This window comes from Hemicordylus capensis, chromosome 5 (assembly GCF_027244095.1).
Source record: "Hemicordylus capensis ecotype Gifberg chromosome 5, rHemCap1.1.pri, whole genome shotgun sequence".
NCBI lineage: Eukaryota > Metazoa > Chordata > Lepidosauria > Squamata > Cordylidae > Hemicordylus > Hemicordylus capensis.
Genome location: NC_069661.1, coordinates 91,413,895 through 91,426,928, shown reverse-complemented (window position 1 = coordinate 91,426,928; position 13,034 = coordinate 91,413,895). Strand labels below are relative to the sequence as shown.

The 13,034-nt window shown below is 41.9% G+C and overlaps 1 protein-coding gene across 7 annotated transcripts in view; it reads right to left on the bottom strand.

Annotated features, from left to right (window-relative positions):
* Nucleotides 1–13,034, bottom strand: part of MTUS1 (microtubule associated scaffold protein 1) — a 148,303-nt gene that overhangs the window by 75,001 nt on the left and 60,268 nt on the right. For 6 of the 7 annotated variants that reach the window (XM_053257715.1, XM_053257714.1, XM_053257712.1 and 3 more), the window contains 3 exons: nt 8,364–8,498; nt 5,257–5,358; nt 2,711–2,758 (listed from right to left, as the gene is read on the bottom strand). In XM_053257715.1, the coding sequence (XP_053113690.1) occupies nt 2,711–2,758; nt 5,257–5,358; nt 8,364–8,498 (285 nt within the window). Of the gene's footprint in view, nt 1–2,710; nt 2,759–5,256; nt 5,359–5,434; nt 5,524–8,363; nt 8,499–13,034 lie in introns of those variants that run through there. The other variant, XM_053257718.1, reaches the window with a different exon arrangement.

Sequence of the window (13,034 nt, the reverse complement as noted above, 5' to 3'; positions counted from 1 at the left end):
CTGAACACCAGAGGCACAAAAGACCAGCTGCTGATTGACAAAATGATGTTAGAAAATTGCAAGAGAAGAAAAACCAATCTAAGTGTTGCATGGATTGACTACAAGAAAGCCTTCGATTCATTGCCTCACACATGGATACTAAACTGTTTAGAAACAACTGGTGTCAGCAAAAACATTCAGATATTTATTAAGAAAGCAATGAGCATGTGGAGTACACAGTTAACAATCAATGGCGAGACACTTGGACAGGTTAGCATTAGAAGAGGTATTTTCCAAGGGGACTTTATTAAGAAAGCAATGAGCATGTGGAGTACACAGTTAACAATCAATGGCGAGACACTTGGACAGGTTAGCATTAGAAGAGGTATTTTCCAAGGGGACTCACTATCCCCTCTGTTGTTTGTAATCAGCATGACTCCACTTCCACAAATACTAAATAAAACAGGCCTCGGATACCAAACATTTAAAACATCAAGTCAAATAAACCATCTGCTGTACATGGACGATCTGAAGTTGTATGGAAAGTCACAGTCAGAAATCGAATCACTGCTAAACACTGTCCATATATTCAGTAGCGATATAGCAATGGAGTTTGGACTAGACAGGTGTGCTGCATGAATAATGAACAGAGGAAAAACAGCCAAAGATTGGTGGGACCATAAAATTGAAAAAGTTGTAGAAAATGAAGATGCAAAAATATTATGGGACTTCCGACTACAAACAGACAAACATCTGCCACACAATACACCAGATATAACTGTAGTCGAGAAGAAAGAAAAACAAGTTAAAATAATCGACAAAGCAATACCAGAGGATAGCAGAATAGAAGAAAAATAGAAAAAATCACAAAATACAAAGATCTACAAATTGAAATTGAAAGGCTGTGGCAGAAGAAGACCAAAATAATCCCAGTGGTAATTGGCACCCTAGGTGCAATTCCAAAACAACTTGAAGAGCACCACAACACCATGGGGGCCACAGAAATCACCATCAGCCAGTTACAAAAAGCAACTTTACTGGGAACAGCCTATATTCTGCAACGATATCTATAACAAAAGCAACAACACTGATAATAAAATTCAGCCATCCCAGGTTCTTGGGAAGGACTCAATGTCTGGATAAAACAAACCAGTCATTAACACCTGTCTGACTGTGTAAACAAGAAATAATAATAGGACCCTCGGTTCTGTGTTATGTCTGAATTTGTATACGTCCCAATTGCCATTTTTACCACTTTTCATTTTATTCATTGTTCATATTTTGTTTTAAAGCAAACTGACACTTCCATGGAAACTGAGCAGAAGCTTCTATCTGCTCAACCCACACTGGAAGGTTTGTTGCAATGAATAGAGCTTTTACTGGTGGCAAGGGGCACAGACAATACATTAGTCATGTGGGGAAGGGATTATATTTCCTGCTCAACCCCAAAGTGAGCAGTTAAATTATTACTAAGTGGTGATTCTCTTATATTTTGAGCAAGGGGAGAGCAACTATCCCTATCCAACCCCAACACAGGATCGCTCCAGTGGTTATTACTGGTATCTACTTTCTATTTCTTTTTAGAATGGGAGCCCTTTTGGGACAGGGAACTAAGATAGATAGGTAGAAAGATAATGCAAATTGCTTTGACAAATGTAAATATTCATAGTAGTAGTATACATTTACATTGCATATTTAAGTACTGCTGACCAGGCTAAAGAGAAACTATTAAAGTACCATAAAGGAACATGTTGTTCAAGTAAAAACTAATCAGCCTACTTTCCTTTCACTGTCTCTACAACTGGACCAAATATGGTTCAAATCGAGGTCCACAAGTTAGATCTCTCGCACCTAAAATGTTCATGCATCTACCATCTTGGATCAGGGTGGCTGACATCATTACAAACAACACCACTGAGGTGCCCCTGTGTGTCACTCACTACAACTGTACCAAATTTGGTTCAAAACAGTTCAACAGTCCTCCGGTTAGTGCACTTGCGCCTCAGAAGTTCACACACCCACCATCTTGGATTGGGGTGGATGACATCACAAACTACACCTTTGGGGTATACCTATGACTCCCTACAGCTGCAGCAATTTTGGTTCAAATCCGATACGTGGTTCATTAGTTAGCCCAACTGCACCTCCAAAGTTTACGCATCCACCATCTTGAATCTGTGTGGACAACATCACCACAAACTATGCCACTGAGGTGTCCCTGTGTGTCACTCACTGCAACTGTACCCAATTTGGTTCAAATGGGTTAGACAGTCCACAAATTAGCTGGCTTATGCCTCAAAAGTTCACACATCCACCAGCTTGAATCCATGTGGATGACATCACAAATTATGCTGTTGAGGTGTCCCTATGTGTCCCTACAGCTGTAGCAAATTTGGTTGAAATCAGTTAGGTGGTTTACAGGTTAGCCCACTCGCGCCTTAAAAGTTTATGTGTTGAATTGGGGTGGATGACATAATCACAGGCTTCGGTGTATCCCTACAACTATACCTGATTTGGTTCATATTGGTCCAGGTGCTGCGAAGTTGATAATGGGGGACACACGGACACACACACACAGAGAATGCCGGGTGATCTCATAAGCCTACTGGAAAGTAGGCTAATAAAAAAATCAGATGAGTGGCCAACAAGAAGGTTATCACAACATACTTCATTAGCAAGACACTTTTAGGAGCAAGCAAAGGGGGCAGAACCAGAAGATTAAACAACTTACCAGAACTGAACGCCGACAAATTTCGGGGACCATTCTGTCCTAAAGGCCCTGTGAGCAATAAAAATCCAACTTGAAATTTCAAAACCCATTTAGATCAGCACAATCCCCTAAAGACCAACTCATTTCTTGGTAATTCAACAGCCACTTGGATTTTTATTTTTATTTTTAAAAAAAGCATGATCAGAAAAAGCAGCTTTGGGAAGGAAGCAACTGTGAACAGGCAGAGGTTGCTTAAATGTTTCCATAACTACTGCTTCTCTGTTCCTAATATACACCCAGAAGTTCCTCCTCATTCATAGAATATGTTAGGGAGGGGAGGGAACCCTTGCAACAGGCAGAAGGTGGGGTGGATAATGGTTGCTGGGAGATGGCAGGTGGTCTTGTGGTAGTAAGCATCAATTGTCCCATTTGCTAAGCAGGGTCTGTCCTGGTTTGCATGTGAGCACTGTAAGATATTCCCCTTAGGCGATGGGGCCACTCTGGGAAGAGCATCTGCATTCTTGCATGCAAAAGGTTCCAAAGTCTCTCCCTGGTATCTCCAAGACTCAGCTGAAAGAGATTTCTGCCTGCAATCTTGGAGAAGCTGCTGCCAGTCTGTGTAGACCAGGCATCCCCAAACTGCGGCCCTCCAGATGTTGCTGAACTACAACTTCCAGCATACCCAGCCACAAAAAATTGTGTCTAGGGATGCTGGGAGTTGTAGTTCAGCAACATCTGGAGGGCCACAGTTTGGGGATGCCTGGTGTAGACAATACTGAGCTATATGGAACAATGGTCTGACTCAGTATATGGCCGCTTCCTATGTTCCTAAACGAACCTAAGAAGTAGGGATGTGAAAAACTATTTCTGTTGCAATTTTGCCTCACTAAGTGACATAGTAAGCTAGGCCACTTACTTACAATTGTGGATATGCAGTTATTGTTAGGTTAGGGTCTCCTCAAATTGTTATTTTCTATATTGTTTTGCTCTAAGCATCATTTATTATTCATTAATTCATTCAATTTCTATACCGCCCTTCCAAAAATGGCTCAGGGCAGTTTACACAGAGAAATAATAAATAAATAGGATAGGATGGATCCCTGTCCCCCAAGGGTTCACAATCTAAAAAGAAACATAAGACAGACACCAGCAACAGTCACGGGCGGTACTGTGCTGGGGGTGGATAGGGCCAATTACTCTCCCCCTGCTAAATAAAGAGAATCACCACGTTAAGAAGGTGCCTCTTTGTCAAGTTAGCAGAGGCATTATGGCATATTGCTCCCTATTTGCAAGCACATAGCCTGACATTTGTTCATTATTCCCTCCTTTATAAATACGTTTTTAAAAACCAAGACACACATGCACGTTTTAAGACGTGACACTGACCTACGTAGGCTCCTAGCAAAGGGCTGGCACTCTTATCCAAGAGTGCAAATACTTATAGTAGTGTGCCCGCACCCCGGATGTGTTAGTAAGATAGAAAACATGTATCTGATCATCAGCCATGTGTTTTTGATCTACATCGCACTTCCAGAGAAGGGGCATGCTACTAATGTGCACTCTTGAGCAAGACCAACAGCACTTCGCTAGGAGTCTGAAGCTGCATGAGTGAATTGTCATCACTCACATTTTGCTCTGCAACAAGTGGGCCACTGTTGCAGGGCTGGAAACAAGCAGCAGCTTAATTTTTTATGGTTCTCCATCCAAGACTGACCAGCTTGCTCTTTCAAGTGACACTGGACTGCTTTGCATCCTTCTCCGTTCTGTACAATGGTACAACAATCCCATTTTTGTATATTTGTGCAAATTTATTGGAAATAGTTGCTTTATGCATAACATTTAATATCCACAGTATATACCAATCTTCACTTGAGGAAGAGGCCCAAATATTTTGCATCCCATATAAAAAGGTAAAGCAGCAGCATAATTTATATTGTGATTGTAAGATACTGGCTGCATGTACTATATTAATTGCAGTATTTTATTTCTAGTGATATGGGCATCCCTGACAGATTTAATACAACAGTTACACAACCCTAAACACTCCTACATGAAGAACCCTCTTGAGTCTAACTGAAATTAAGGGCAAGCAAGTGCACAAGTAAAGTGTGCTGTCAAGTCAATTTCGACTCCTGGTGCTCACAGAGTCCTGTAGGTTTTCTTTGGTAGACTATAGGAGGGGTTTACCATTACCATCTTCCGCATAGTATGAGATGCCGCCTTTCAGCATCTTCCTATATTGCTGCTGCCCGATATAGTACCAGCAGGGATTCAAACTGGCAACCTTCTGCTTGTTAGTCAAGCATTTCCCTGCTGGGGCCACTTAAGGTGACTAGTGCACAGGTAAGAATCTCTAAATCACAAATGCTTATATGGCTCTGGGCTGAGCACAACATGAAAAAACCCCAACTGGTCACATATCACAACTTAGGTCTGATATACTGCGCAAGCACAATGCTAGCTAATGAATCCATCAGCCATATGAATAGCTAAGATACTAGAGAAGATATAGATATGATCTTATTGCTTTTATATTCACCACTACCCACAAATACAAGATTACTTACCTGTTCGCTGACTTCCTCTTGGATCACTGGGTTTTCTTCCTGAAAGTGACCCGGCTGATTTTGGCACACATTGGCTCACTGAGCCCAACTTGCTTTTTGCCCCTAAAAATAAAAACCCACAAAAGTTAGAAATTATTTTATTCAACCAACCTGCCCCCGTCACACACACCTCACTCACTCTTCAAACTATATATTACAAAAGACATGGGCTGCTGCCACTCTGTTTCCTCCCCATTTTCTTGGAACATTTAGTTACATAACATGAAGTGACATCACAGTGCACATTGTTCTGCCTCACCAGTCTATGCTGTGAGGTGGGGGCAAGGCAATACACAACTTGACCAATAATGTGAGACAAGACAACTAGAACGTTTGTCATGTTTTGTCAAGTACTTTTTCACACAGCACATAATTGATCTATGGAATTCTCTGCCATGGGATGTGCAGATGGCCACCAGCTTGGGTGGCTTTATGAGGGGTTCAAATTCAGAGGACAAATCTATCAATTGCTAATGGCCATGATGGCTATAGGCTACCTCCAGGCTCAGAGGCACAATACCTATGAATACCAGTTGCACAGGAACAACAGCAGGAGAGGAGGCATGCCTTCATTTGCTGCTTGTGGGCTTCACCGAGGCATCTGGTAGGCCACTGTGGGAAACAGGATGCTAGACTAGGTAGACCTTGGGCCTAATCCTGCAGGGCTCTTCTTATGTTCCTTAACTAGATATTATAAGGTGGACAGAAGAGATTCAGAGTGGTAGAACTGTCATATCTCTTGTAAAATCTACTAAGAACCTTAAAGATTATGAGGAACTTAAGCCATTTTCTGATTCAGTAAACAGACAGGTCCTTCTCCCCCATTCCTCCTTTCTGTGTGTGGCAAGGCTGAAAATGTTTGCATGCTTCTTCACTGGCTCTCCTCACTCAAGCTTCAGGTTCTGTTACTTCCTCTGCCTGCCAGGACTTTTGTCATTTGTGGCAAAACATCCAGCTACCACCCTGGTCTTTGTCTGGACAAGTAACAACACTATACAGTAGTCCACTTTCTGGCTTAAAGGCAGTCTGATATAGTCACCGACTTCCCTTTTGGCCATTTAAGGCTAGGAGAGACAATTACAGTAATTCCAAGTGTGCTATTCCTAGGACACAAAAGTGACCATTACTGTGATCATCACTCAAGCCCAAGTTTAGATGCCAGCTATTTAATCAGCCCCTGGCCTTTTCCCTCTTATCTTGTCCATTTATTTTGTTTGCTGGTTGTTTTTTTTAAACCACGAACCTGTGGTTTCTACAGTTTTTTTACAAAAAGAGAAGGAGGATGCAAGAACTTGAAAGGGTGCAGGTTGTCCAGTGGGGTGAAGCGACCTTCCTTTTGCAGAAATACACAGCAGGGAAGTCAGCAAGCCACACTCCACCACCACTCCTCAACCCACACACTGCTTACGCTACAGCGCTAAGGAGTTCCATCGCTTCCCTTCTTGCTGCATGAGCTGGATACTAAATGAGAGGTGTGCCTGCTCCCAGACAGGCATTGTATCCAGCTCACATAGTGCTAGGAAATTCAGTCGCTTCTCTTGTCCCTCAGATGACAAGGGAGGTGATAGAACTCCTTAGTGCTGCAGAGTGTTGGATACTACAGGCAAGCATGGAGGGCAGGCGTGAGGAGCGGTGGCAGAATATGGCTGATTTCCTCACCGTGTATTTCTGCAAAAGGAATGCAGCTTCCCCCCCACCAATGGAGTGTGGCTGAAGGGGAGTCCCGCTTGCCTCCAGCTCTGCACCTGGAGCACCTCCTATCCCCTCACTTGCTCCAAGGATGCAGGGCACACACACCCCAGTCCTCTCCAAAAAGCAAGAAGGGCCGCCCCAAGCAGCTTGTCCATATCCTCAGGCATCACAGACTGAAACTGATCCAATCTAACAGTGCAAGAGGAATTGCTGAACACCACCTTAATACTCTGCAAAAACAGTGGAATCCAAGTCAGCCCAAGTACAAGATATTTTGTCCACAAAGAACTCATTAAAAGCATCGCAGCACAACCAAGTCTCCAGGGACTGGTTTAAAATGGAAGGAGCCTGAATCAAACTCCTCACAACCCAGGACAGCTCTGCTGGACGTGAACCTGCAGAAGCAATGCAAGCAGACCAGAATTGTTTTTTTGCCGCATGCACCACCTCTGTATAAAACTTCAAATGGGTTCTATGCTGTGTCCTGTCATTTTTGAGCAGAGTTCTCCACTTGCTTTCCAGTTGCCTACCTTGCTGCTTCAGACCCCACAACTCCTCTGTATACCAAGGGGCCACTTTTAAAGCAGGTCAGAAGGGACACTTAGGAACAATAGTGTCTACTGCCCTGGTGAGTTCTCTATTCCAGGTTCCCACCAGGGCATTGAAAGAATCACTGGCAGGACCAACATTAAAACCTTCCAAGGCTTTTTGGAATCCTATTGGGTCCAGCAGCCGTCTTAGGTGGACCATCTTAATAGATCCTCAACCCCTGCAGGGCTGGGTTGCAGCTGTGAAACCAACCTTAAGCAGGTAGTGGTCCATCCATGATAATGGAGAAACCACAGGATCACCCACCCATGGAACATCCCCGCCCCCCCCCCCCCCCCCGATCCGAACAAAAGACCAAATGAGTGTGTGGCTGGCAACTTGAGTTGGTCCTGAAACTAGTTGGGACAGGTCCATAGTTGTCATGGACTCCTGAGCCACACCAGACAAGTCAGCCTCACAATCGATATTGAAGTCCCCCAGCACTAAAAGTCTGGATGACTCCAACACCAATTCTAAGACCAGCTCCATCAGTTCAGTCAGGCAATCCATTGGGCGGGGGTGGGGTGGTACACCAACTGAATCGCCAGTCTATCCTTAGTTCCTAGCCTCAGAAATATACACGCAATACAAGTCAAATGTCACAGAAGAGCCCCGGAATTTAGTCTTTTAAAAGATTCAGAGGTTCCTCATAATATGAGTTTCAAAGTTTTAGCTTGTTTAGTTTATACCTAAATCCAGCACTGGTTCATATGAGTATTTTCAAGTTTGGAGTTGCCCATCTCGTGCATGAAGAAGAGTTATGACAGCCACCATATGAGATCAAATACCTTTTGGGGTGTTCTTCAGGGAATGCACTCTCGGCCTGGGCACTGGCTTTATAGTGATTGATCCAGCTGTACCATTTTGACAAACAGACTTGGAAGGCCACGCTCCATTCTTTATTATAACTGTAGTACTTGTAGCTGTGAAGAAGATACAAGCCACAAATATCTTAGGAAATGACTCCAACATTCTGGCTCTACAGACTACTGCCTCAATGAGATGGAGGAAGAAAAGAGTGTTGTATCAGTACACTTTCAAATAAATTTCTGGGAGGATTCTTCCTACAGCAATATCTCTTTATATTGTATGCTCCCTTACTTTAAATAGCAGCACTACCACTATCATTTGGCCTCTTCTCTCTCCCTACTTTCTTGCATGCTTAGTTATTATTTCCCCAATATCTAACAACGTATTCCTTTTGCGTTCTGATTCATACCACACTCCCACCTAATTTCCTCTAAGAACAAGGCTAAGTTATTCGTTTTTCCTACTGGGAAACTCCTACTACTCCTAAACAAAGTGAACTACTGTTGCCTGTGTCCTGTGAGCTCTGCAAAGGAGGAAAATGTGTATTTTGAGCAAACACTCAGATCTATGGCCAGCCACTTTGCAAACTATTTTCAATTTTTGCTCCCTATGAAAATTGCACTAGATTAGCTCAGTTTCCATCACATGCCCCAGATGGCTGTTCCTCACTTCTCTCTAATGTGCACTGCAAAAGCTATACCCATCAGGGCTTTGCTAACACACAGCAGGTTCAAAGGCAAGATTCTTGTTTAAAAACCAATTTTCTACTTACGTCTTATTACCGATGCACTCTGAATATATACAGATAGTGGCCAAGAACTGCATCATACTTATTAATTAGATTCCAGCCAATAAGCACGTATACTACAATTCAAAACAAGTGTACACACAGTTCTCATGATTCTTAGCCATGGGAGAGCCTTCCCTCTCCCATGTAAATTCCCTCAAACACCCTACCATCCATAACAATTATTTGAAACAGATTTTCAACCCTGGTTAGCATGGATCCTGCTTATCAAATCATGGCTAGGCTTATGTTGGCACCGATCTTAACTATGGTGAAGAAAAATGGTGAGTGAGCTGTGGGTGGCGGGGGAGGAGACCAGGACGAATGTGTGTAGGAGAAGAGAAGGAACATGTATTCCCACAGTCCATTCCCCTATAACTGAGTATTAGCTTTTGTAAAATCCAGTGGCCAACATGATGCGCAACTCCATCTTTATTGGCCATCAACAGGTGCTACTCCTGCTGCACATGACACAAAGTGCCAGTGGTATTGTACAAGCGGGCAGATATGCAATTATTTAAAACTATGTACCCATTCACCCACTGCATTATTGCTCTGTGTTCTTTTATAGTATAATTGCCGTTTACCTTGATAAAAATGAAGCACACATAAAGCAACTCCAAGAAGAGAGGGGAAATTAGTTTTGTTCTGTTTATTAAGAACCTAACCAAACTGGCAGGCAAGAGACCCTCCATATAGCAATAGCAATAGCACTTACATTTATATACCGCTTTATAGCCGGAGCTCTCTAAGCGGTTTACAATGATTTAGCATATTGCCCCCAACATTCTGGGTACTCATTTTACCGACCTCGGAAGGATGGAAGTCTGAGTCAACCTTGAGCCCCTGGTCAGGATCGAACTTGTAACCTTCTGGTTACAGGGCGGCAGTTTTACCACTGCGCCACCAGGGGCTCTTTAGTCTCTCTCATGCTTGAAGCAAAGTTATTATCTATGCAAAAGAAAACTTCAGTATACTTTTTTAAAGCTTAAGAGGACAGATTCTACGATACACCAGCATAATACTTCTATTCTGTATTATATGTAATGACATGTAGTTTGCTTTTAAATATTTTGATAGGGCAGGAATTACATCAAAGATATACGTCAATATATTTGTAAGTCCATAAGGGAAGTTTTGGTCATCCTGGGGGGCACTCATAGAAGTCCTTAAAAAGAAAAAGTCACACCTGACTTTTAAATAACTGATTCTGGCCCTCATGGTTACATAGTGGAGTCTGATAATGAAAAAAGAGTGTTTCAAACAAAGCAAGCAAGAAGTAATTTCATACCTTCTTAAACTTTCAGAATTCACACATCAACCTTTTAAATTATTTACTTGCCAGTAATTTCAGGTCCTGATAAAAGACGTGGTATGATAAAAGCAGCATTGGTTTCTGCTACAGCTTGGCTTCTACTAAGCTCAGAGCAAGTATGCAACAATTATGAAACTAAGAGCGGCTCCATATGTTAAGAAAAACTAGTCCCTGTTCCTCTACAGCTGGGTGGTCCTATCTTTTCTATAATGTTTGAAGGTCATTCACATGTGTAATATCCACAGCAGCACAAAATGAGACAAGTGAGACCCCAGACTATGTTTACTTCACATTTTCACACAAGATACTGTTCAAAGGTTATAGAAAACAATATGGCTGTCCAGCATGGGGCCTATCTCTTTTATAATGTAGGAAGCACCCCAAATATTTAAATCATTTTCCATATTAAAGTATGGAAATCCCTCAGAAACCATTTGGCAACTTCTATAATACTAAGAGCCACATAGATGAGAAAAAGATTAGTCTGTCTTTCCAATGTGGCTTTTGGTGTTGTACAAGTTGCCGAACTGTTTATGAAGGATTCCCATCATTTATCAAGTACAGGTGGCCCTTGTTATCCGTGGACTCTTAACGTGATTTTATATATCTGCAACTGGGTCTTAGGAGACCTGGTTTCATTATCCGTGGGTAGAGAAATAGGCAAAATTTGCCTAGCCACGGTTTTGAGTGGCTGGAAATGGCCAAGGAATTACTTTGATACCATTTCCAGCTACGAGCCATATTGTGACTCTTTTTTTAAAAAATTGTTTTAAGGTGAACATTCGACTGTTTTTGTGGTTTGGTGGGTCACTGCTGGAGAATAAGGTACTATTCTTTTCTTATTTCTCCCCCGCCTCTTGCTTTTTCGGCCCTTTTTTGTTAGGAACCTAACCCCCCCCCCCCCAATTCCCATTGACTTGTTTCATTACTTACAGATTCTGTATGTGCACCTATAGGCGAGAATAAAACCTCCGTGAATAACGAGGGTCACCTGTATGCCACTTGGTTTCTTTTTCAAGATTGTGTTTTAAGCACAAGATGACTGGAACTGCACATTTTTAGGAGTGTGGTCTTGCACAGCTGTTTCAGCCTATATTACATGGATATTTGCCAGGAACAGATTTGGAGGACTACATTTTACCAACACATCACAGCAAGTAGCACAATTGCTAGGTCAAGACAGCAATCTTTCAGTTACTTTCCTACTATTACTCCAACTTCCAAATCCTCAGAATTTCCATTAGTGATATTTCTTTTTAAAAAGCACACACACCCCTATTTTAAACACATCAGTGCTTACTAGCAACCCAAATCTGAACAGTCAGGTCTGTGAGTCAATGCATCTATGAGAGAACCTATCAAAATGAAAGAGTGGTCTACTGACCTAGTTTGGTTACAGCACTATAAAGCTATGTTCTTTACAAAAGTTCTTGTTACAGTAATATAATTCAGAGATAGTGTCCACACAAATTAATGAAGAGTTTTAATTTTTCATTCCATTTCTGTCTGTGCATGCAGTGTACCATCAACCATGCAGAAATATTCTCCATTACGTGAATGCTTTGGCCTATGTTAAGCTAGATACCAGGCAATGAATTCTATACAAGCTGCTTGCATTTAAGTTGCAGCTGGTGTGGCCTGGTTCTTTACCTGGAGTATGTCCCTTTCTATATCTTCCTGGTGGCTAGATAATATGGAAAGAAAATTATCAAACATTAATCTTCTCCCGTGTTGTTAACTAGTTAAAGAGTCTGATCTAAACACAGAAGATGGCCTAGCAGTCCCAACAACATACAACATGAAGGGCAAATCTTTCTAACACATTATTTCCTTTGCTGGGAAATAAGACATTTTCTGTATTTCAACGACTGACAAGGTTAAAATGCTAAACCTGTTGATTAGTTTGGGAGAAACTTAGGCCATGCTAGGTTTAGAAGAACTCGAAAATATCCTCCACAATTACTAACATACTGTGAAGAAGTCAACATGCCTTCATTTACCAATTCAAATACAATTTTAATGTTTGTTAAGATTTACACTATAGCATTTCTTGGGTATCCAGTAATTCCTACACAAGCATAAGTTTGCTGATAGTTAACATTCTACCTTCACAGGCTCAAGGTAGGTGTTATTTCTTCCTTACTCATCCCCCTACCCCAGCATGCTCCTGTACAAATACTTTCCTTTTCAAAAAAGAACACCTGAATGTAGTATGAAAACAATTCCAATTAAATGCCATAACCATGTGAACATCTGACTTATGCTCTGTTGTGATATTTCCGCAAGAGCGGAGAGATTTCCCCTAGTTTTAAGGGAAAGTGATGTTCTAATCCAAAAACCTCAAACACATGCAAACATTGCAGGACCTGCAAAATTTCGAAGGGACTTACTTGCACAAAGGACTGAGCACACAGAGCAATGAAATAGCTAGTTCACCTTTGTTTATTTCAAGGAAACAAGTCCTTACAAAGCTATCTACAGATATAAACTAAGCCTTTAATCAGACCAACCTTAGTCAAAAAGCATTTTACCTTAGAATGCCCCAGC